Source organism: Acanthamoeba castellanii (assembly GCF_000313135.1).
Source record: "Acanthamoeba castellanii str. Neff unplaced genomic scaffold scf7180000084743, whole genome shotgun sequence".
Classification (NCBI taxonomy): domain Eukaryota; phylum Discosea; order Longamoebia; family Acanthamoebidae; genus Acanthamoeba; species Acanthamoeba castellanii.
The window spans coordinates 43,667-64,371 of record NW_004457410.1 but is presented as its reverse complement, the minus strand read 5'-3'; the positions used below and the strand labels follow the sequence as shown (position 1 = coordinate 64,371).

At 57.2% G+C, this 20,705-nt stretch overlaps 7 protein-coding genes across 7 annotated transcripts; 4 read left to right on the top strand and 3 right to left on the bottom strand.

Annotated features, from left to right (window-relative positions):
• Positions 1 to 1,282: 1,282 nt before the first annotated feature.
• Positions 1,283 to 2,728, top strand: ACA1_177420 (FAD binding domain containing protein; the record flags this gene model as incomplete). Its single annotated transcript, XM_004338099.1, has 1 exon — positions 1,283 to 2,728. One exon carries the CDS (start codon positions 1,283 to 1,285, stop codon positions 2,726 to 2,728), a length of 1,446 nt encoding a protein of 481 aa, XP_004338147.1.
• A 564-nt stretch (positions 2,729 to 3,292) lies between these two features.
• ACA1_177410 (uncharacterized protein) lies at positions 3,293 to 3,799 on the bottom strand (the record flags this gene model as incomplete). Its single annotated transcript, XM_004338098.1, has 2 exons — positions 3,293 to 3,347; positions 3,432 to 3,799. 2 exons carry the CDS (start codon positions 3,797 to 3,799, stop codon positions 3,293 to 3,295), a joined length of 423 nt encoding a protein of 140 aa, XP_004338146.1.
• Positions 3,800 to 4,511: 712 nt separating this feature from the next.
• On the top strand, positions 4,512 to 5,871 carry ACA1_177400 (uncharacterized protein; the record flags this gene model as incomplete). The annotated part of the gene is made up of 3 exons (XM_004338097.1): positions 4,512 to 4,649; positions 4,734 to 4,943; positions 5,536 to 5,871. 3 exons carry the CDS (start codon positions 4,512 to 4,514, stop codon positions 5,869 to 5,871), a joined length of 684 nt encoding a protein of 227 aa, XP_004338145.1.
• Positions 5,872 to 6,384: 513 nt separating this feature from the next.
• On the bottom strand, positions 6,385 to 8,394 carry ACA1_177390 (kelch repeat protein; the record flags this gene model as incomplete). Its single annotated transcript, XM_004338096.1, has 2 exons — positions 6,385 to 7,742; positions 7,809 to 8,394. The coding sequence occupies 2 exons, from the start codon at positions 8,392 to 8,394 to the stop codon at positions 6,385 to 6,387; spliced, it is 1,944 nt and encodes a 647-aa protein (XP_004338144.1).
• A 1,944-nt stretch (positions 8,395 to 10,338) lies between these two features.
• Positions 10,339 to 12,408, bottom strand: ACA1_177380 (glucokinase; the record flags this gene model as incomplete). Its single annotated transcript, XM_004338095.1, has 9 exons — positions 10,339 to 10,506; positions 10,596 to 10,671; positions 10,739 to 10,835; positions 10,929 to 11,121; positions 11,311 to 11,423; positions 11,558 to 11,639; positions 11,735 to 11,878; positions 12,024 to 12,113; positions 12,313 to 12,408. The coding sequence occupies 9 exons, from the start codon at positions 12,406 to 12,408 to the stop codon at positions 10,339 to 10,341; spliced, it is 1,059 nt and encodes a 352-aa protein (XP_004338143.1).
• Positions 12,409 to 12,960: 552 nt separating this feature from the next.
• ACA1_177370 (dihydropteridine reductase) lies at positions 12,961 to 13,912 on the top strand (the record flags this gene model as incomplete). Its single annotated transcript, XM_004338094.1, has 3 exons — positions 12,961 to 13,171; positions 13,307 to 13,536; positions 13,691 to 13,912. 3 exons carry the CDS (start codon positions 12,961 to 12,963, stop codon positions 13,910 to 13,912), a joined length of 663 nt encoding a protein of 220 aa, XP_004338142.1.
• Positions 13,913 to 14,755: 843 nt separating this feature from the next.
• ACA1_177360 (Rap/ran GTPase-activating protein) lies at positions 14,756 to 20,127 on the top strand (the record flags this gene model as incomplete). Its single annotated transcript, XM_004338093.1, has 24 exons — positions 14,756 to 14,803; positions 14,892 to 14,987; positions 15,143 to 15,264; positions 15,361 to 15,487; positions 15,582 to 15,778; positions 15,895 to 15,971; positions 16,072 to 16,163; positions 16,271 to 16,501; positions 16,635 to 16,766; positions 16,847 to 16,910; positions 16,984 to 17,078; positions 17,120 to 17,354; positions 17,424 to 17,530; positions 17,606 to 17,698; positions 17,807 to 17,941; positions 18,080 to 18,322; positions 18,380 to 18,478; positions 18,609 to 18,726; positions 18,817 to 18,893; positions 18,995 to 19,077; positions 19,247 to 19,342; positions 19,463 to 19,687; positions 19,807 to 19,939; positions 20,020 to 20,127. The coding sequence occupies 24 exons, from the start codon at positions 14,756 to 14,758 to the stop codon at positions 20,125 to 20,127; spliced, it is 3,033 nt and encodes a 1,010-aa protein (XP_004338141.1).
• Between the last annotated feature and the right edge of the window lie 578 nt (positions 20,128 to 20,705).

Genomic DNA, 20,705 nt, shown 5'->3' with positions numbered 1-20,705 from the left:
TACGCCGCACCGGACCCGACCCGGGCATCCGCCCTCCTCTGTGCGGACTCCCCGCCGGCCGGCCGTTGGTGCACGGATGTAAATGTTTAGGTAGGCCGCCAATTGCCTTGGGTTGAGACAGCGCCCCCTCTGGCCCAAGCCCTGATCATCGTTACCCTTTTGGTTGCGTCCCTCATTCTAACTTTTCTACAAGGCCACGCACAAAGCCACACCAACCCACAACGCGCAACAAAACAGACAACATCACAACTTTGAAGATGGCGTCAACATCGGCTCGTAGAAGATCAAGCTCCCCGTCGCCTTCATCATCAACACCACCTTGCGACCCGGAGTACCGCGAGGCGCGGTTGACCCTGTGGGCGCGCCAGGCCGACATGGCCCACGTCCTGCGCAAGCAGGCCCGGGGCCACGACTGCGAAGACCTGGCGATCGATCTCACCGCCCTGCTGCTCGACATGCAGCGCCGGCAGGACGCGGACGGGGCGCGAGGCGCACGAAAGCAGCAGCACGAGCCACCACGACGCGCCCTGACCGAGCCAGAGGGGCTGAGCGTCAAGAGCGACCCGCTGGCGGCCCGGGGCAAGCAAAACAGAGAAGCGGAAGAACGAAGGAAAAGAACGAAGACGACGAAGGCGGGGGAGGCGACGTCGGGCAACGGGCGGCTCGAGCAGACGAGAAAGGCCGACCAGAAGAAAGCTGCAGTCTTGACGAAGGCGAAGGCGACGTGGAGTTCGATCATCCGACTCCGACGACCACACCACCAACAGAAGGAAGGGGCAGATGCACCGTCATGTTGATGGAGCATTGGTTCATGTGGTGGCATTTTTTGATCCAATCACACTGTCACTGCACTCAAACCGCAGAATCGTTGATGTACTTTATGTTTCCCCACTCGACGTCTTGAACGCAAGCGTAAAGGGCAAGCTCAAAGGGCGTGTTCCCTCAGCCTGCACGACGAGTGAGGCCCTCAGATTCACAAAGACCCACCGCCGTGCATCTTAGCGGCGGGATCCCGAACGACGAGCAGGACCGTTAGTGCTGGGAAATTTCAAGCTTGCCTACAGCTCGCGAGTTCGAAGCTCACCGAAGCCATTTTGCTTTTGGTTGTTGGGCCTAGTAACCTGCCCACCCAATCGGATCATCCCGCTGTTGCCACATGTTGTCTATCAAGCCAACGACCAAAAGTAGTACTTTTACAGCACCAGCACAGACCATCTTCCCCTTCGCTTTCGTTCTTTGTTCGTTCGCAACTCCGACCTACAAAAGTACGAAGAACGAAAAGATGCAGCGCGGACGTGTTTTTCTCTTCGCTGCGGCCCTGCTGGTCCTCTTCTGTGCCTTCGAGGCGCGCGGGCTCACCCTGGCCCAGCTGCGCGCCCGACTGGCCACCGATGAAGTGCGCGGCCCGCGCGACGCCGGCTACAACGACCTCCGCACGGGCTACAACCAGCGCTACTCGCGGCTGCCGGCCGTCATCGTCTCGCCGCGCAACGTGACCGGAGTTCAGCTCGCCATCGAGTACGCCCGCACCAACAACCTCACCGTCTCGCTCCGCTCGGGCGCCCACTCGGCCGAGCTCCTGGGCGTGCTCGACGAGGCCGTTGTCATCGATTTCTCCATCAACATGAAGTCCATCTCCATCGATGTCGCTCAAAAGATCGCCACCGTCGAGCCCGGCATGCGCTGGGGCGACTTCTACACCGCCACGGTCCCGCTGGGCCTCGGCGCCCCGGGCGGCAGCTGCCCGGGCGTGGGCGTCGGCGGCTCGTCGCTGGGCGGCGGCGCCAACGACCTGGCTACCGTGCTCGGCTACTCGCTCGACAACGTTCTGGGCTTCCAGGTGGTCCTGGCCAACGGCAGCGTGGTCGAGGCCTCCGACGACTCGCATCCCGACCTGTTCTGGGCGCTGCGCGGGGCGGGCCACGGCGGTCTGGGCGTGGTGACGTCCATCACCCTCCAGCTTTCGCCCATCGAGCCCACCTTCTACTCGGCCTGGATCACCTACGCGTGGGCCGACTTCGAGGCGCTGCTCAACCAGGTCGCGCTCTACTCGCAGACCATGCCCGACCAGGTCAACCTCTACTTCACCGGCTGGAAATCGGCCGCCACGCTCAACGTGGCCCTCTCGTGCTTCTACAACGGGCCGCCCGACGTGGGCGCCACCGTGTGCGGCCGCTGGGCCAACGCTTCGGTCACGGGCGTCGCGCCCACGAGCTACTCGCCCACCGTCGAGCCCTACGACGCGACGGTGCGCAAGGGGACGGACCCCAAGGGCCGCCGCAGCTTCACCAAGGGCGGCCTGCTGACCGGGCTCACCCGCAAGGCCGTGCGCGCGATCCGCCGCTCGCTGGAGGACGGCCCCGAGTCCGACGCGACGACCAACACGGCGCGGCTCAACCTGTACTGGCAGGGTGGCAAGATGCTGGACCGCGCGCGCGACGCGGTGGCGTTCGTGCACCGCACGTACCCGTGGAACGCGGTGTGGCTGGCGTCGTACGTGCCCGACGCGATGACCGACGAGTACGCGCGGTGGATCACGATCACCAACAACCGCCGCATGGCGCCGTTCATGTCGGGCGAGACCTACAACAACTACCCCGACTTGGCCATGGCCGATTGGCGCTGGGCCTACTACGCCGAGAACTACCCGCGCCTGCGCGTCATCAAGGCCGCCTACGACCCCCACCAGCTCTTCAAGGGACCCCAGACCATCGAGCCCGCCATCTAATGAGCGAGTGTTCAAACTTTCACTTTGTGTGATTCCGGCCTAAAGAAGTGGACTAGTTTGATGGTGAATGTGAATCCAGAGACCAGGTAGAGCAAAGAACATGCACGCCAGCTATGGCCTTATCTTGGTCGAGTGGGCCTGTGGTGGGTGGCGTCTGTGAGGTAGGGCTTTGGCTGCACTGAAGGACTCCAATCGTGCAGGAAGAGTGATAAGCAGCTGAGATGAGCGGGGGGTGGACTCCGGGTGGTCGCCCACCCCAGTACCAACACCGCCTGGCTTACTTTGCTGTTCAGGTGGGAAGCGGTGCTTTCCTACCCTAGCACCAGTATGCTCTTCACCGCAAGTCCTTCAGTGCCCTGTATCTTGCAAGCCAGAAGCGGAGTGATACGCGAAGCCGTCCTAGCTCAGTCGGTAGAGCGCAAGACTCTTAATCTTGTGGTCGTGGGTTCGAGCCCCACGGTCGGCTATATCCTTTTTGTGTCCTTGCCAGCAAAACAACAAAAACCATAGAAGGAACCAGAGAAGCATGTCTCTATTACCCAAGCGTATGCGCAAAAAGGATTGCTAGAACATATCCTCGATGATGTCGTCCAACTGCTGCTTTGTCACCAAGCCTGCTCTGATCAGACTCCTCAGATGAACCTTCATCATCGATCTATCATCGTTGATTCTCTCCATGCATGGGCATCTATTTTTATAGCACTTGGTCTCGCTGATTTCTCTGATCGCCTGTCCCACCTCTATGTACTGCTGCTCGTTGTATTTCTTCTCCGTGTGGCAAGGTTCAAACGACAGCTTGGGAGGCCCCTCGGCCCTGTGCGTCGCCGAGTAGATCCTGTACACGCCGCTGTTGAAGAGCGTCTCTTTGAAGAGCAAGTAGTGCTTGCGGCCATCGCTGCGCTTAAAGTATATCGACAGCTCCACCCCGGAAGCAAATTCGCTGTCCTTTTCTGTCTCTGGCCACAGGCTTGTCTCATCCTCTCTGTCATCGATGCAAAAGTAGGCGCTTGAGCGTTTGAGCTCGTTCTTGATCTTCAAGTTGATTGTGTTTTGCAGATTGGTCATAGACATGTTTTTTTTTGTTGGCGGTATGTCCAACTAGGCATGGTTCGTCAGGTGGCAGTTGGATTTTTTCTTTTATTTATTTATAATTAAATAAAAGTTGTTTTTTTTGTAGCGAAGCGGGGGCGTCTCGATCCGAGGGGCAATGCACTTCTTGTGGATCTTGTCATTGAACTACACGTGGTAGACCGTGCAGAACGCACCAGTACGCAGTGGCATTGCGTAAGCCAACACAGGTGCCTTGTAATAGAGACAGCGTCAGTACAGACCTAAAGAAGGCAAAACGTGGTACAGGTACCTGTGTAGCAGGCCCATAGCCATGTTCGCATTACTTCATTCTGGCTTCACACCCGAGCTGAAGGTGGTGAGCCCGCCGATAAACCAAGGAACGTAGCTGGAAAGTAGATGGGCGCAAGTGAGAATTATGAGCAGGTCACCTGCTTTTCACTGCGGCGTGCCCGGGCCTACAAAAGGGAGTGCCTGAGCACCCAGCAAGTCACTCTCTCATTCACTCTTCTCCACCCCAGCCAGACACGACACAACAGAACAGAAGAGCAACACATAGACAAGAAGAGCACCTCACACAAGCTACGAGCAACAAGCGCAAACACCACAACAGCACACGCCCAGACAAAACAAGTAAACCAACGACGCCACTCACTACTCGCCGACCAACCCTCTATCGGCTGCAGCCACCACTACTTCTGCACTACACGCAAGGATGTCGATGGCTTCGCCGACACTTGCTGGCGCGCCACAGTGGCAGCGAGACGTGTGGCGTCGGCAGCAGGACGAAATGGTGGCCGTCCCCTCCTACCTCGACGTCGACAAGGTAGAGGCCGACTCCTTCCTCGCCTACGTGGCCCGTCTGCGCTCTGCTTCATCGACCACCACCACCACAGCCACTTCAGCTTCATCTTCATCGCCAGCTTCGTCACCACAGGCATCGCCGTCGACGAAAAAGAAGCAGGAGAAGCAGAAGAAGCAGAAGAGGAGCGGCAGCGGGATGGGAGGGTCCACGGCAGCGGCGGGGGGCGAGAAGGCGACCAACAAGAGGTGGAAGCGAAGGAAGCAGTCCTTGGGCGAGGTGGCGGTCAGCGAAGAGGCACCTGCCACTACGTCGTCGCCCAGGAGGGAGGGGATCGCCGAGACGGTACTCGCAGACCGCGTTCAAATCCAGGTGCGAGCTCTGGCGCGCTACAACCTGCTGGCCCGCGCCACCACCCACGTGGCTGAACGAGAGGCCTAAAGAAGCCCCTCTTGCTTTGTCACCTGTGCATATCATGTCGTGTTCTTTCTTGTACTTCTTCTATGTATCATAGATGTATATAAAAATTCAAATTATGTGTACTACGGCCTTCATGACCAAATCACAACACTGTGAGATTGTTGCGTGTCACAACAACATCCAAACTGGCTGTGGTTGCACGACCTTCGTTGCAGCTATAACGTGTATTAAGGTAGCGCTCACAACCAAGCTTGTAGGCGGCACTGTCGTGGGATTCTCGGCTGAAAGAGGGTTGAGTGTGGAACCACACTACAAGAGGCCCTTTGTTTTTAGGTCACTTTGCGCTGTTAGGTTCGGTTTCGCCACTACCGAAGTGAGCCTCGCAGCAGCGTTCCTATTGGCCTGTCACACCTACATAAGCCCACTCCTCACAACACACAACACACGCTTTCCAACAGAACATCACCACAGACACACCCACACACGCTCGAGCATGGCTTGGAGACAGCGCTTGCAGGAAGTGCAGAGGCAGCACCTTGCTGCCATACTCGAGGAGAACAACACAAGCTCGCCCAGCATTGGTGGCCACTCCACCTTGTTGGCTCTGGCGCCCGCCAACTCGGCTGGCGTGACGACGAAGCAGAAGCAGAAGCAGAAGCAGAAAACAGAAGACGGGGTGCGACATCTCAAGAGCAAGAACAAGACGGAGAGCAAGAAGCGACTGCGGCTACGAGAAGAAGATGAGCGCCGGGCGGCCCGCCTGGCGTTCGTCGACACCGAGCTGAACCAGGTGAACGCCATGGCCTGGTACCACCGACTCGACGTCCTCAGCCGACCGCAGCGCAACCCCTAGGGGTCAGCCCAGCTTCCTCTATCATCTCTGTACATAGTCGGCGTTACAAAGAACATGAGCCTTTTTCACACACTTTTTCCCAGCTTTGTTTGTCTTGCAACAAGGAGGGGTGGTGCAACAACAACAACAACGCAGTGGAAACAAGATTTATGTATTAACAAAGGTTGAGATGTGTACCGTCGTTGCTACCGCCTCCGTGCAATGACTCTCCGCTCGATTGAACCGGGCATTGGGGAGGCCTGCTGACGTGGGGGGGGGACGGACGCACGTTTGCCTCGGCGAGCTGGCTCTGGAGTTGGGCGTGAACCCCGCGCAGTTTGACCTGCTGCTTCCTTTCCGCTGGTCGCTCAGACGCCTCCTTCTTCTCCAACGCAGGTGCCGCCTCCTCCAACTGCCGCGGCCCCTCCACCAAGTCACCCACCCTCTTCGCGTGTGGGGAGCGTCAACTCTTTGCGATTCGTCCATCTTGGGCAATCACGCGGTACACTACAGCCAGAACACGAATCACCGGCATCAGCCCATGCGGATGCGCCGGGCTTCGCCGGGCCTGCCATTCTCGCCGACGACGAACAGCAGGTAGTCGCCAGGCGGGGCGAGTCCGGGCAGCGGGGGAGCCTTGACCTTGAGTTGCCTTCCGGAGGCGTCGAACGGCAGGCGCACGTAGCGATTGTCCCACGCCCAATTGTGAGTGATCGGACCAGTGCGGATCAGCACGACCGAGGCGATGTCGGACGCCTTGGCCGCCAAGCCGATCTTATACGATTCGCCGTAGCGCATGTGGTCGTCGGCCTCGGTGATGACCGGCGCGGGACCCTTGAAGAAGTAGGCCGGCTTGTAGTACTCCAGCACCGGGACCGACCGGTTCACCTCCTGCTGCGGGAGCAGGTCGACCCTGTTGCCGCCCATGATCCACACGCCGCCGTTGGGCATGACCAGCGCCGTCGAGTGGTCGTGTCGCGGGGCGACGTGCGACAGCAGTGTGGTACGGCGGCCCGTGTCGGGGTCGTAGTGCTGGATGTAGTTGCTGTCCTGACCACCCACCACCAGGATGCTGCCGTCGGGAAGCACGACGGCGTTGTTCTGCGTGGTGGCGACCTGCAGGTCGTCCATGCGCTCCCAGCGGGGCCTCGCCAGCGAGAAGTCGATTCGCTCGGCCGCGGCCGAGTTGGTGCCGTTGCCGGTGTCGCCGCCGAAGAGGAAGGCCCGCTGGGACCACTTCGTCCTGCTGCGGATATCGACCATGAAGACCGCAGCGCCGGAGTCGTGCGCCGACTGCGCCCGGTCGACCTCGGTCCAGTAGCCCCCCTCTGCCGGCGAGTCGCGGTCGGGGTCGGCCAGCGCGGCCTGAACGTCCAGGCAGGCCGTGCTGCCGTCGTACCGCCACGGGTCGAATTGGCTGATGTTCTCGGGCGAGGGCAACGGAGGGACCACCTTGGCGACGGAGCACACAACCCAGTCGGTCCACTCCCTGCCGGTCTGGACCACGAACGAGCGCGGGTACATGGGCTGGAGCCGCCGGGCGTTCTCGAGCTGGACGTTGCGGTCGGTGACCGGGTCGTAGACCTCGGGCGTGGCGATGCGCACCTTGGTCGCGCTGGCGTTGTCCGGGTCGCGGGTGTCTTGATCGGTGCCGGAGAGTATGAGGATGCTGCCGTCGGGCATGAGCACGGAGGTCGGGTACCATCGCTGGTACTTCATGTCGGACGAGGACAGCGGGTCGGTGTTGTGGTCGACCAGCGGGCTGCAGTGCGGGAAGAGGGTGCCCGTGGGGTCCATCTCCCACTGGGCGCGGACGCAGGGGACCGGACGGTCGAGCCACATTTCAGTCTCGGGGTCGAAGATGATGATCTTCCTGATGCCGTTGTTGCCACCTGGATCATCAACAACACGTCAGAATGAACCAAGAGCGAAGAGCGAATGGTGGATGGTGGTAGTACCCTTATCGTGACCGCCCACAGCAATGATGCGACCCTTGGCGTCGGCCGAGTTGCCGGCACAGAAGATGTTTTGGGCCAATCCTTGCGAGTAGCCGGCGTCACGGAAGTAAGGGTCGGTGGCGCTCATGTCGTCGTCGTTCAGCAAACGAATGTCGCGAACGTCGTCGAAGCGGCCGGTGTCGATCAGCGTCTGCAGACCGCACACGTCCACCAGCTGCGTGTTCTCGCGCAGGTTGTCCGGACCATACGGCGACCAGCCGCTCTCGTCCAGCCTGCCGAGATTGAAGCCGCCCATCACGAGAGTCTCGAAGGCGGGGTTGAAGCCGGGGAAGCCCTCGCCGAACATGCTGGGCGAGATGTAGTCTTGAGGCCGGTACTCGGAGGGCCGCATCCACATGAGCAGCTTGGGGCACATCGACTCCCTTCTCCACACCAGCGATGTGGCGATGGCGTCCTTGTGAAACGGGATGACGCCGCTCAGCCATCCGACCACTTCAGGGCGCGGCGGCTGGCACCTGGCCTGCCCCAGGAACGCGACCAGGAACACCACGACGGCTACGGAACAGAGCGCCAGGTGCTTGTTCATCACGAACTGTCTGCTGCGTGTCTTCTATAGCTGTTGTTATGAGGAGGAGAAGATGAGAATGATGAGGTAGAGAAGCTTTTTATATAGGTGGGTGAACTGGGTACGTACGTGGCCAGTTACAGAACATGCCTGCGGTGCAGTACTGAATATGAGAACTGGATCGCTGCTGCGGTCACACACAACGATTTTCTTTGTATTCCATCACAGGAGAAGGAAAGGGGGACGGTAGAAGGTGGTGCTTGCATGCTGCAGGTTTACAGCTTCGCTGTACCACTCAATTTGTGGGTTGAAATCTCATGGAGAAGTTGTGTGACCAACGGCTGTGGGCACAAGTGGAATCCACTTCATCATGTCCCTGCACAACTGCACTGATGCCAATGGTCTTCATTCACCTCATTGGATTCCTTGAGACCAAGCACAACAGTGGAAGTACTAAAAAAGTAAAGGAGGCCCTTCAGGAGGCTGTCAGCACTTGGGTTGGGGTCTGGAGGGAATGAGGACTAAGTAAGGGAAATGGTTGGGAAGATGAGAGAGAGAGAGATAGTGTGAGTGAGACTAAGGCCATATGCTTTGCACCTTGGAGTGGTCAGAGAGTCTAGTCTCCCTTCAAAGTCCTCCCAAGGTGGAAACAAGAAGGTGCCCCTAAGTGTCCCTGAAGGTGATTTTGACCACTAGACTGCCACTGATAAGTGATATTGAGGGACTTGAGATGAAAAAGATTTGATAAAAACTTGGAATGTGTGGAGTTTACAAGTGATTTTATCAGTTTGATGGCATTTGTTGTGTCCCCCTGTTGTGTTGTTCATGTAACAACTTCAAAATGCACCTTGCCTTTGCTTCATACCCTCCATCAATTCCATAATCAGTGGCCACATGCTACTCTCACATCCAGATGAATTGGAGCACTATTCCTGAAGATAAAATTCCACCACAACAAAGCACTGATAGCAAAGTTCAGATTTTCTGGATCATGTACATGTGCACAATAAACTCAATATAAACACTGCATGTTGGTACACATTGAGAGGGGTGTGGTGACAGTGACAAGACTGGTGAATAAGAAGGGTTATCTTTCCTTTTATGGACTGGAACGCTAGGCATGCATTCTCTTCCACCAGTTCGATTGGTCGCCGAGTGAGAGAGTAGTATTGGATGAGCCCCAATCAAACGCGGTGCATGCCAACCGCCTATCGGGATCCACGGTTTGTCATGGCATGTTCAAGTCCCGATTGATGCATTTACATTTCCGGCGCATGAGGCTTGTTATCCCCTACACCGGCTCTGGGATCAGGCCGTGCGCTCTGGCCGAGCTTGCGCGGTGGGTGTCGGCCGCAGGCGGTTGAACCACCGCACCGCCACCACCTGATTGTTGGTCTGGTCGCCCGTGGCGATGTGTGTCGGAGCGGCCGTGGGTTGAATCCCGGCCGAGCCGCGGGTGGGGACTGTCGAGTAGGCGGCCGAGCCCCTGCGCCTGGAGAAGTAGGGCTCGCCCACTGTCACCAGCTCAAAGTCGGCCAGGTGCGCCTTCTGTCGCCGCCACACTTCGTTTTGCATACCGTGGTGGTGATGGCGTACACTGCGGGTGTTGTTGTGGCGTCTAGGTGGTGGCGTCTAGGTGTTGAGAAGCGGGGCCTTGTTGGGTGTGTTGTCGAGAGAGGGCTGCTGTTGTTGGTGGCGTCTTGTTGGGCTGGGGCACGTTTGAAGGCTGTTTGTTGGTTTGGAGCTTTGGGCCTGCTGCTGGGTGTCGAGCTTTTTAGCGGAATGAAGACCAACTAGGTGAGCCGCAAGGCCAGAAGGAAAGCTTGACCCAATAGTAAAAAGGCCTCATAACAATGTTGATCATGAGCCAGAATAGATCTTAAAAATAAATAGCAGCGCGGCTTGTAATGTTTTGGTAAAGAGAAGGCGGGCGCCTCTTCTGTTTATCTTTCCCCCCCTCTGTTTTCAGCGCTGGTCGGTACGCGCGTAGTAGAGGGCGCCGTGGAGGTTGATGTTGAAGCTCTCCGTCTGGGTGTAGAGCTCCACCATGTCGATCCAGTCGGGCTTGGGGTGATCCAAAAACTCGGCCCTCATCTCCGGCAGGTGCTTCTCGAAGAAGGGGTTGTTTACCACCTGCGCGCACCAACACGGTGAGCCACCAAACCAGAGCTGCCATGATCCATGCACGTTGTGCGTGCGTCCGTGCAGCATAAAAAACGTACCTGGTTGTCACCGGCAAGGAACATGCCCTTGGCCTGCAGCCCCACGCAGAGGTTCTTGGCCACACGCATCAGGAACCTGCGCGTTCGCGGATGAGGAAAAAGGTCCGTCAAGTGTGCGTGCGTGCGTGCGTGTGCGTCTGTACCTGTAGTGGATGAGCAGCGCCTTGGTGGCGAAGGGGCACGGGTCCTCGCGGAAGGCGGCCGTGCTGACCTCCTCGGCCGACTCATACTTGGCAGCCTCTGTACACCGCGACGGCGACGATGACAACGGCAACAATGACGAGTTAGTTGGGGGGGGGGCGAATTGAAAACGTTGATTGCCGTGGTTTGTACCCTTGTGCTCGGCGGTGATCCACTGGTAGACGGCCAGGACGCCGCGGCCCGATACGATGTCCTCGTACTCGATGGCGTGCTTGCCGCTGTAGAGAGTCTTCGAGAGGTAGGCCGCGAGCCGGTCCTCCTCGTCCTTCTTGGAGGGGTCGGTGGCCGGCGAGTAGAGGGCGTGGCCGAACTCCATGGGCATCACCTGCAGCGGGATGTTGCGCGAGCCGCGGCCGAGCGAGGTCAGGAGGGCGATGCCCAGACCAGTGCCCACGGCCAACACCAAATCTGTGTGTGTCGTGTGTGGCATGTCGTGTGTGTGTGGCCGTCAGTAAGTTTGTCTTCGCAAAGACGAAACACATGCGTGCGTACAGTTGGCGCGCTTCATGGTGACGGTGTCCGAGGTGGACCAGAGGGGCTTGAAGAAGGAGGAGAGCTGCTGGCTCTCGTTAAGGGACTTGAGGCCGTAGCACGTGCTTTCGAGGTCATTGATGAAGTGTGTCGCATCTGATGGTAAAGTTGAGAAATGTTGAGAATAACACATGTAGACGGAAAACACGACGCACGACGCACGACGCACGACACACGACGCACGACACACACCTTGTGAGCACAAACACGACTCAGGCAGGTCAACGCACCAGCGGGGAACAGGTAGGTCGGGAGCTGATCCGAGGTCAGCGTGCGGTCGGCAGGGGTACCGGGGTAGTTGGTGATATCAAGCTGCAGGAGCGCGGTGTGTGCGGTGCGTGACGTCAGCTCAAGGCTCAGGGAAAAGGCGGGAAAACTGAGAAGAAAAGAGTGAGGCGCGCGATTACCGAGAGGCCATCGTCGCTGATGCGGCCGGCGCCGGCAAGACAGGCGCCCGAGGCAGGGACGCCGAGGATGTCGGCCACCTGACGGGCGACCTGCTGGAGTCCCTCAACGATGTGCTTGCTGCTCGACGCCCTGAACTTGGCGATCTGCGCACGACACATGTAAGTAGAAGCACGCACGACACGACACACGACACAACACACAACACACGCCACATGCCACACACAACACGCGGGACAGCCAGCCACCCGCATCGGCTATGAGAGGGTTGCAAGGGAGTGAGTTTTTTACCTGGACGTAGGACTCGTCGGAGGAGCCGGTGTCGAGCGCCACGCGCGTGTTGGTGCCACCAATATCGACACCCACGAAGTACTTCAGGCTCTGTAGCGACACCAGATTGAGTGGAAGAATGAGAAGCATTCAAATTGGCAAGGCAGATTTGGATTTAGAGACACAAATCGGTGGTAGGACAGATTTTTGTGATTTAATCGTGATGGGAGGTTGGATTAGAAAAGGTGCAATCAAAGCTTGCACGTGCTGCCTCCACATGGAAGGAGGGGTTGGAGCAGGGCAGCAGTACCTCCTTGAATCGATCCTTCCACTGAAGGAGGGCCGGCCGAGCCTCCTCGACAATGTCAACGAGCGTGGAGATGGGAAGTGGCGGAGCGCTGGTCATGTTGTATTCAATGCGAGTTGTTGGTTGTGAGAATGTGAAGGTGCGTTGCGTGGTGTCCTGGATTGGTGAGAAAACACAGTAATAAAGAGCGTTGTTAATTTTTTTGGGTTTGTTCACTTGCTCCCTTCTTCCTTCCTGTTTTCTTTGACATTGCCTCGGCTCGTGTGCCATCAAGCCCCCATCTCTGCCTCGGTACTTGCACCATGTTAGCCCAGATGTCTCGGCCTTGAGCCGACACTGTTGTCTGGTTCGTCAGCAGAAGCCTTACCTCTCTGACAAGCGGCACAGGCAAGCAGGGCGTAACTTGGCCACAAGTTCACCAGCGACACGGTTACAACACAACGCATCATGCGCAGAGCGAGCCAGTGTGGTTGGTGGTGGAGGAGCTGGACAGAAGCAGGTGGCTGCGCACACCGTGTGCGCCGCACACACGGCACGAGCGTACCAATTTCTTTTTCATTTCCTTCGCGCCAGGGAAATTCAGGGCCAAGCTGGGCTGTTGGGCGCTGCCGGCGATACTGCAGCGCGGCAAGATTCGAAGAAGCAGAAGAGATGGAGACCGACAAGGGAGTGCTGGTGTACGGAGGTGCGGGGCAGCTCGGCGGCACGGTTGTGTCTCACTTCAAGCAGGCCGGCTACACGACCTACTCGGTCGATTTCCGACCCAATGAGGATGCCCATCATAATTTCGTGCTCTCTCCCGATGTGCGCACCAAGGAGAACACTGCCAAGGTCGTCAAGGGCCTCAAGGACCAGAATGCCAGTAAGCCATCCCTCTTTCATCAATACTATTAATTATCAAAAGACGTCATGTCCTCCTTTTATTACTTTTTACGTTCATCTCATTCATTCATTCATTCATTAAGACACTAATTTGATCTCCACTACTACGTTACAGCTCTTGATGCGGTGATCTGCGTGGCCGGCGGCTGGCTGGGCGGCAACGTGAAGGAAGAGTCCATTTTTGACGGTGTGGACAAGATGTTCGAGTTCAACGTGCAGTCGTCCATCGCGTCGGCGCACATCGCCGCCAACTCGCTCAAGGAGGGCGGCGTGGTCGTCCTCACCGGCGCCGATGCTGCTCTGGGTCCCACTCCCTCCATGATCGCCTACGGTATCACCAAGGTAGTATTCGCAACCGCTTACATCACCACCTCGCTCAACCAACTACAACTAACCGCGCTATTTGTGATGTGATCATCATCATCACCACCATCATCATCAGGCCGCCACGCACCACCTGATCGCCAGCTTGGTGCCCGCCGGCAGCGGACTGCCCAAGGACTCGTCGGTGCTGGGCATTCTCCCGATCTGCCTCGACACGCCCACCAACAGGAAGTCGATGCCGGGCGCCAACTTTGATGATTGGACGCCGCTGCCCGTCGTCGCCGGCCTGCTGCTGGGCTGGGCCGAGGGCAAGGACAGGCCCAAGTCGGGCACGCTCATCTCGATCGCCACCAAGAACAAGGAGACCCGCTTCACCGTCGTCCAGCCCAACGCCTAAGTCTTGTCTTTGGCTTTGATAAAGATGACCGATTTTTATCTCTTTTTCAGACATTCGTGGTCTGCTGCCAATTGCTCGTTTTTTCTGAAGGAAAGGAAGCCAAGCTGTCTTGATGATGGCTTGGTGCTCAAACAAGCTTCATTATTCTGTACTTGATTTATCTATTTATTTATCTGTTTCTGGTGAGGTTGCGCAATAAATAAAAGTGATTTAATTTCAACGTTGGGGACGAGAACACTCAAATATTGGAAGAGATAGAGAGCACACAAGAGTCTCTGGGCGCCGTCTACGCCTTCCCTGCCCGTTGCGGGAAGTAGCTAATAATGTTCTTGGATCACTTGAACACGTTGGGGCTGCTTCAGCATGACCCATGTACGCAATCACCCCCCCCCGCACACAAACTTTAATTCTTTCTTAGGCGCTACCGCGGCTTGGTAGGCGTTGGCCTCCTCCCCCTCTTGGTGCCTTTGCGCCTTGTCGTAAACAATGGACAGATTAATTAATTTGTCAATTATTTTACCGAAATCGTATTGGCAGCGACCGATATTTTGAAGCAGTTCCCTCTATCGGTTCGGCAGACCCTCGCGTCGCAAGTGGTCAACGTTCTGCTCGACTCGAATGCCGGCGCCAGGGTACATTCCCAATCCCCATTTATTTATTACCTCGATGTCCGATTTATTTATTTATTATTCTTTTTATTAAAGCACCGCGTTGAACATGTTCGCTGCACACTGCGGAAAAATTGGCCACCATATCATTTTGACTATGTTAAACTGATATGTTTGAAACAAAACATTCAACACTTGCCAGGCACTCACGAGCGTCGCGCATGTGCGGTGGGCCATGGAGAGCGTGGGCGCCTCGTTCACCCTCCCCATGGAAAGCGAAGAGGTACTGTGTGTGCCGCACAACGTTTCCCCCCATCTTCAAAACAGCCGCACACGCTGATGCCACTACGCGGTGTCACTACGCGGCGCAGATTATGAGCACGGCCATCGAGCTCTACCGACGATGGCTGCTCGACTCCTCGAAGAGGCCATCTCCCATCAACTCCGAGCCGCAGTTCTTCATTCGTGTAAGTGCTCTCTTTTTTAACGTTCACGCGTCTACTCTGTCATGTGTCGTGTTGCGTGCGCGTGCATGCGAGTCGTGTGTGTCGTGTGTGTCGTGTGTGTCGTGTGTGTCGTGTGTCGTCCAACGCTCATCTGTGTATCTGTCTGGCCCACACAGCAAATCCTGTGCCACTACTCGCTGTTGTTCGAGCCCCGGACCGCGCTTCCCGACTCTCTCGATACCCAGGCCGCCCTGTGCAAGCGCGCACTCAACATCTACCACGCGCTTGGACGCGAGAGGTTCCTTTCTCTTTACACACACACACCACACCAGTGATGCCGCCGCTGCAACGAGTGTGACGTGATTGGTGTGTTGTTCGGCGGCGCCGTGCGCAGTTCTGCGTTGGACGAGGAGACCTGGGAGATCTTCCTTAAGCTCCTGCTGGGCATCGCCGACTCGCTGCTCTCTCTGCCCGAGAGCGAGGAGGGCCTCACCAAGCGCCTCTGCTCCCACGTGCTCAAGGTGCGTCGTGCGTGTGTCATGTGTCGTGTGTGTCGTGTGTGCCACGCGTGTCGTACCGCACATATGCGCTGACGTAGGTTGTCTGACGTCCCAGGTGCTGTTCGAGTTGTGGCTCTACTCGTCAACGAGCGAGGCGGACATGTGGGGCTCGCTGCTGCACCTGGTGCCGCGGTGGGTGCACCACCTGCCCACCATCAACCAGTGGCTGGCCGTCTGCAAGGGCCTGACCGAGCGGGCCATCTCCTTCATGTACGGCCCCGAGGAAGGCCGCGAATGCGTCCTCATCCAACTGTACGCCCACCACCCTATTTATTATTTTAATATATTATTTATTATTTATTATTTTATGGATTTTTTGCCTTGATTATTTTATTAATTAGTTCTATATTCGTTATTTTGCGACGCAGGGAGGGATCGAAGGAGATCGTGACGATGGACGGTCTGCAGGAGGAGCACGTCTTCTACGCCTGGCACCGCATGCTGCGTACGTAGTCCACCGCCACATCGTCGGTGAGGGGGAGTTGGGCGTGGGTGGTGGGCCGCGGTCTGACGTACGACCGGATGGTTTGGTTCAACTTCTCCAGATGCGATCGGAGACCCCAACAGCATCGCTAACCCGCGCATCCACCACGCCGCCTTCAAGGGCATCGACACGCTCGTCGACCTCTTCCTCCAGGTGCGTAAGCTATTTATTGTGTGTCGTGTGTGTCGTGTGTGTGTGTGTTGTGTCTGTGTGTGTGTGTGTGTGTGTGTGTTTTGTCTTAAACATCAACCCGCTCGCAGGTGGGACGAAAGTCGGGAAAGGCCGAGCGGCAGGAACTGAAGCCGCCCGAGGGCAATACCATTCTTCACATTTTCGGCAATTGGCTGTTCGACGCGGCCATGCAGCGGCGGGACGGCTTCGAGGAGGGAAGAGCCGTGGCGGTGAAGACGCTGTGCAACATCTTCAGCACCTGCAAGTCGTCCCCCTTCAACACCGTCTACCTGTCCCGGTTCTACGCGTGCCTCTCACAGGTTTCCCTTCTTCTTGCATCGCGTGTGTCGTGTGTGTCGTGTGTTGTGTGTGTCGTGTGTGTGTGTGTCGTGTGTGTCGTGTATCGTGTGATTTCTCACCAGGCTGGGTTTTTGTTGGGGCGGTGGGCTACAGGTGCTGGGCGAGAGCACGGAGGTGATGATTGCGGGATTGACCAATGCGGGCATCCTCTTCCCGTGTGAGCTCCCCGGCTTCCGCATCCTCACCCCCGCCTTCGTCTACGCCCTCAACCGCGTGCTCCTGCGGGTGCGTTGTGCCTTCACCCCCCCCCTCTCCCTTGTGTGGTTTGTCTGACCTGTGAGGCGTCTCGCCACCCCTTCATGCAGCGACTCCACTTTGAGCATGCCGGAGCGCAGGAAAATGTGAGGCGCGAGTGTCTGCGCATATTGGGTACCCAACGCACCCAACACGCCGCACGCGCCGCACACGCAACACATTACACTAAATTTGGCTCGCTGCGCAGGGTACTTGATTTCGACGCCCAACCATTTCAGCGACACCCCGTTCAGCCGGGCCACGCCCAAGCCGCCCGTCATCAACACACCCGCCTCGCCCAAGGTCTGTTCTTCGCTTCGCTTTCGGCCGCGCTGCACATGCAGGAAAGCACTGACATGTCAGCGTTGGCTTCCTATCAGGACACCTTGAGCGCCAAGCTGCCGGAGATCAAGACCTTCCGGCAGGTGGACGACCACCTGGTGGTGCTGTTGGGCGAGTCGCTGGTCTACGAGACCGCCGGCGGCAACGTGCGGCCGCTGCTCTCGCTCTGCTACGCCTTCGCCCGCGAGACCCACCTCAAGCGACCCGACTTCACCCTCCACGTCATCCACACCATCGGTATGTTTGTTATCTCTATTTTCTTTCCTTTTTCCTTTAAATTGATTGGTGTGTTGTGGGTGGTTGCAGTGCAAAAAATCACGCACGCCCAGTGGCTGACGGGGCACTGCGTGGACGCCTATCGCGTGCTCGGCTTCTTCTCGGCCTTTTATACCTTCCTGCCCGATCCTGACGAGGTTCCACGCCTCTCTCTCTGCCACACACACACACCATTGCACATGCGAGTGCTCATTCTGGTTGGCCTTCTGCAGACGGCCAATTTTGTGGTGAGCTCGCTTGCGAACATGTTTGCCAGCGAGGCCATCGGCGACCTCCTCACGCGGCTCGCCCCGTCTGAATTCGAGGTACCCCTCTCTCTCTACATACCGTGTGCGCGCGCACACTTTCTCCGGCAGGAGCTCACGCGACGGTGGCGTGCGTGCCAATGGTGTGTGTGTGTGCCGATGATCCAGATCCACATGATGGAAGCGCTCGAATGCATCACGTGTTGGTTGATGGTGGGCCCGCCTTGGATCTACCAGTACCACAAGACCAAGGCCGCTGTCATCAACGCCATCATGAGCGTCCTCCACAGCTCCTCCAAACCCGTACCGCTCCACTTGTTTTTATTCTTGTTCTTGTTCTTGTTCTTGTTCTTGTTCTTATTCATATTCTTATTTATTCTATAATTGATAAAATTGTTATTGATAATCTTTTTATTGATTTATTTATTTTAGGGAGTGCAGGGGGAGAGGGAGCTTAAGACGTCGCTGGGGACGTCGGAGTCGGACCAGAGCCGGAAGGACCGGAAGACGAAGAAGCTCATCAGCCGAAAGGGTCAGCGCGGACCACAGCAGGCCAAGGCGCCCAACGTCGCGCCCCTCCACCCGGCCCCCAAGCTTCGCGAACCCTCCCCTCGGCTGCGGGCACGTCGCCCTCCTCCCACGCCTCGTCCGCCTTCCCCTGTCGCACTCGTCTCACTTCGTGCCGTGCGTGCCGTGCGGTTCGCGTGTGTCGTGTGCCGCGTGCGTTGTTGTGTCGCGTAGGAGGTGGCGGCGCACGCGCTGGCGACAATGATCAATCACATGGGCAACTACCCCAACCCGTCGGGCACCACCTGCCTGTCCACCCTTCTCAGCGAAGAGGTATTACTTCTTATTTATTTATTTATTTCTCTAATTATTATTATTATATTATTATTATCAATTATCAAGTAGAGTTATTATATTTTCATGAATTATGAATTATTAGGGCTAATGTTACGCGTGGGTGCAGGACGTCCTCAAGTTGCTGCCGGAGGAGGTGGCGGCCAAGATCGATCCCGCCCAGTTCGTGCGCTACTTCATCTCGGGCAGCACCATCTACACGGTCATCGACAGGCCCAACAGCGGAGGTACGTTGTGCCTCCAGCCCAACCAACCAACCTGTTGGACCACGGGCGCACGCACACCACTCACCACTCACTTGACTTCGCGCTGCACAGACGGCTATGTGACGCTGATCGTACGCGATCGCACGGGCAAGTACGCGTGGGACCTCCAATCCGTCTCCCTCTCGCAGGTAAGTCCTCGATATCTTCCAAGTGCGCGCACGACACACGACACGCGGCGCACGACACGTGAATCGTGACAGTTTGGCGTTGTTCTTGCGCGCGTGTACAGGAGGACGAGAAGCTGCTGGAGGGCGTTGTGCTGGCCCACCCCAAGGAGATCTCACTCGAGCCCTACACCATTCCCGTGCCCCCGTACGTTCTTTCAACAGCACCGCAAAGCTTCCCGTTTTTGTTCTCACCTGTGTCGTTTGTCGTGTGTCGTGTGTGTACCATGCGTGTCGTGCGTGTCGTGCGTGTCGTGTGTGCGGCGTGTATGTGTCGTATGTTGTGTCGTGTCGTGTGTCGATAATGCGATGAGCAGGAAGGGAGAGGCGGATCTGCCCAACATGGCCAAGTTCGTTGACAACAAGCGGAGCCTCTTTGTGAGCGCTCAGGCCAAGCAAACCGAGAAGGAAAAGTACGCTTCAAATGTTTTCTGTTCTTTTTTATTGTTAGTGTTCATTCTCAACATTCCTATTCATCATTTCTATTCATCGTTTATTTATGATTTACCATTTATTTCATCGAATGAATTCAGGAAATATCTGCGTAAGCACGATTGGGGCCTGAATGCGGACATCCGGTGCTTCCCTGTGTGGGCCAGCCCGAGCCCGTACGCTGAGTCCGAGAGCAAGTTCATCCATGGCCGCATGCTCCTCTCCCAGCTGGGCTTCCTGTCGCCCCAGCAGCGCTCCAACTTCCACCAGATCGACCAATCCCCGGCCTTCTTCCGCTCCCTCAAGAACCTCGACCGCACACCCGAGTGCGCACCACCACCGCACACGCGCACACACTCGCCACCACCGCACACACACTCTTTTTCAGGTAGTTGACGCGTGTGTCGTTGGTCGCGTGTCGTGTGTGTCGTGTGTGGTCGTGCAGGCGCGAGTGCATCAGCGTGGGTGTGCTGTACCTGGGCAAGGGGCAGACCAAGAAGAAGGTGTGGGCCAACTCGGCCGAGCACGTCTCGCGTTCGCCCGCCTACCAGCGATTCCTCGACGCCTCCGGGTGGACTGTACGTCTCGTCGCCACCCAAATTCCTCACATTCCCACATTCCTTGCCTGCGCATTCCTCACTCCCCAACCTGTCGCCAGGTGGACGTGGCGACGCATCCAGGCTGGGTGGGCCAGCTGGACCGGACGGGCAAGACCGGCGCACGCACCCTGTACTACGCCGACTACAACAAGGAGGTGCGTGATTGATTGTTCCACCCCGCTAGCTCTCCTTGTGACATGACCACGTTGATTCATCATTTGTGCCATGTCATGTTGTGTCGTGTGTGTGGTCGTATGTGTTATGTGAACAGATGGTGTACCTGGTGGGTTCGATGATGAACACGGACGTCAAGACCAAGAAGAAGCTCATCAAGAGCTCCAGCAACACTGCACTCATCCTGTGGACGGAGGTAATCTATCGATTTCACCTTTCCAACGCAACGCAATGCGATACGAGACACGAGACACATACGCAGCACGCAGCACGCCGCACACGACACGCATACAACACACTTCGACCGGATTGTAATTGTGTGGCGTGCGTGTGTGGCGTGTTTAGGAGGAGATCGACCTGGTGATGTGGTACGATTGGGTGTTCGCCATCTGCCCGATCGTGATCGCCGTGCGGCCGCTGCCCTCGGGCCTGTTCTACACCTGTACATTGAACAAGAACGCCGAGGCACGCCCCCCCTCACTCACTGTTACTCTTTATGTTCACTACCACATGCCACGACATTTCCATGACTTGTCGATGAAATCTACCTGGTCTGACCATGACATGTGGC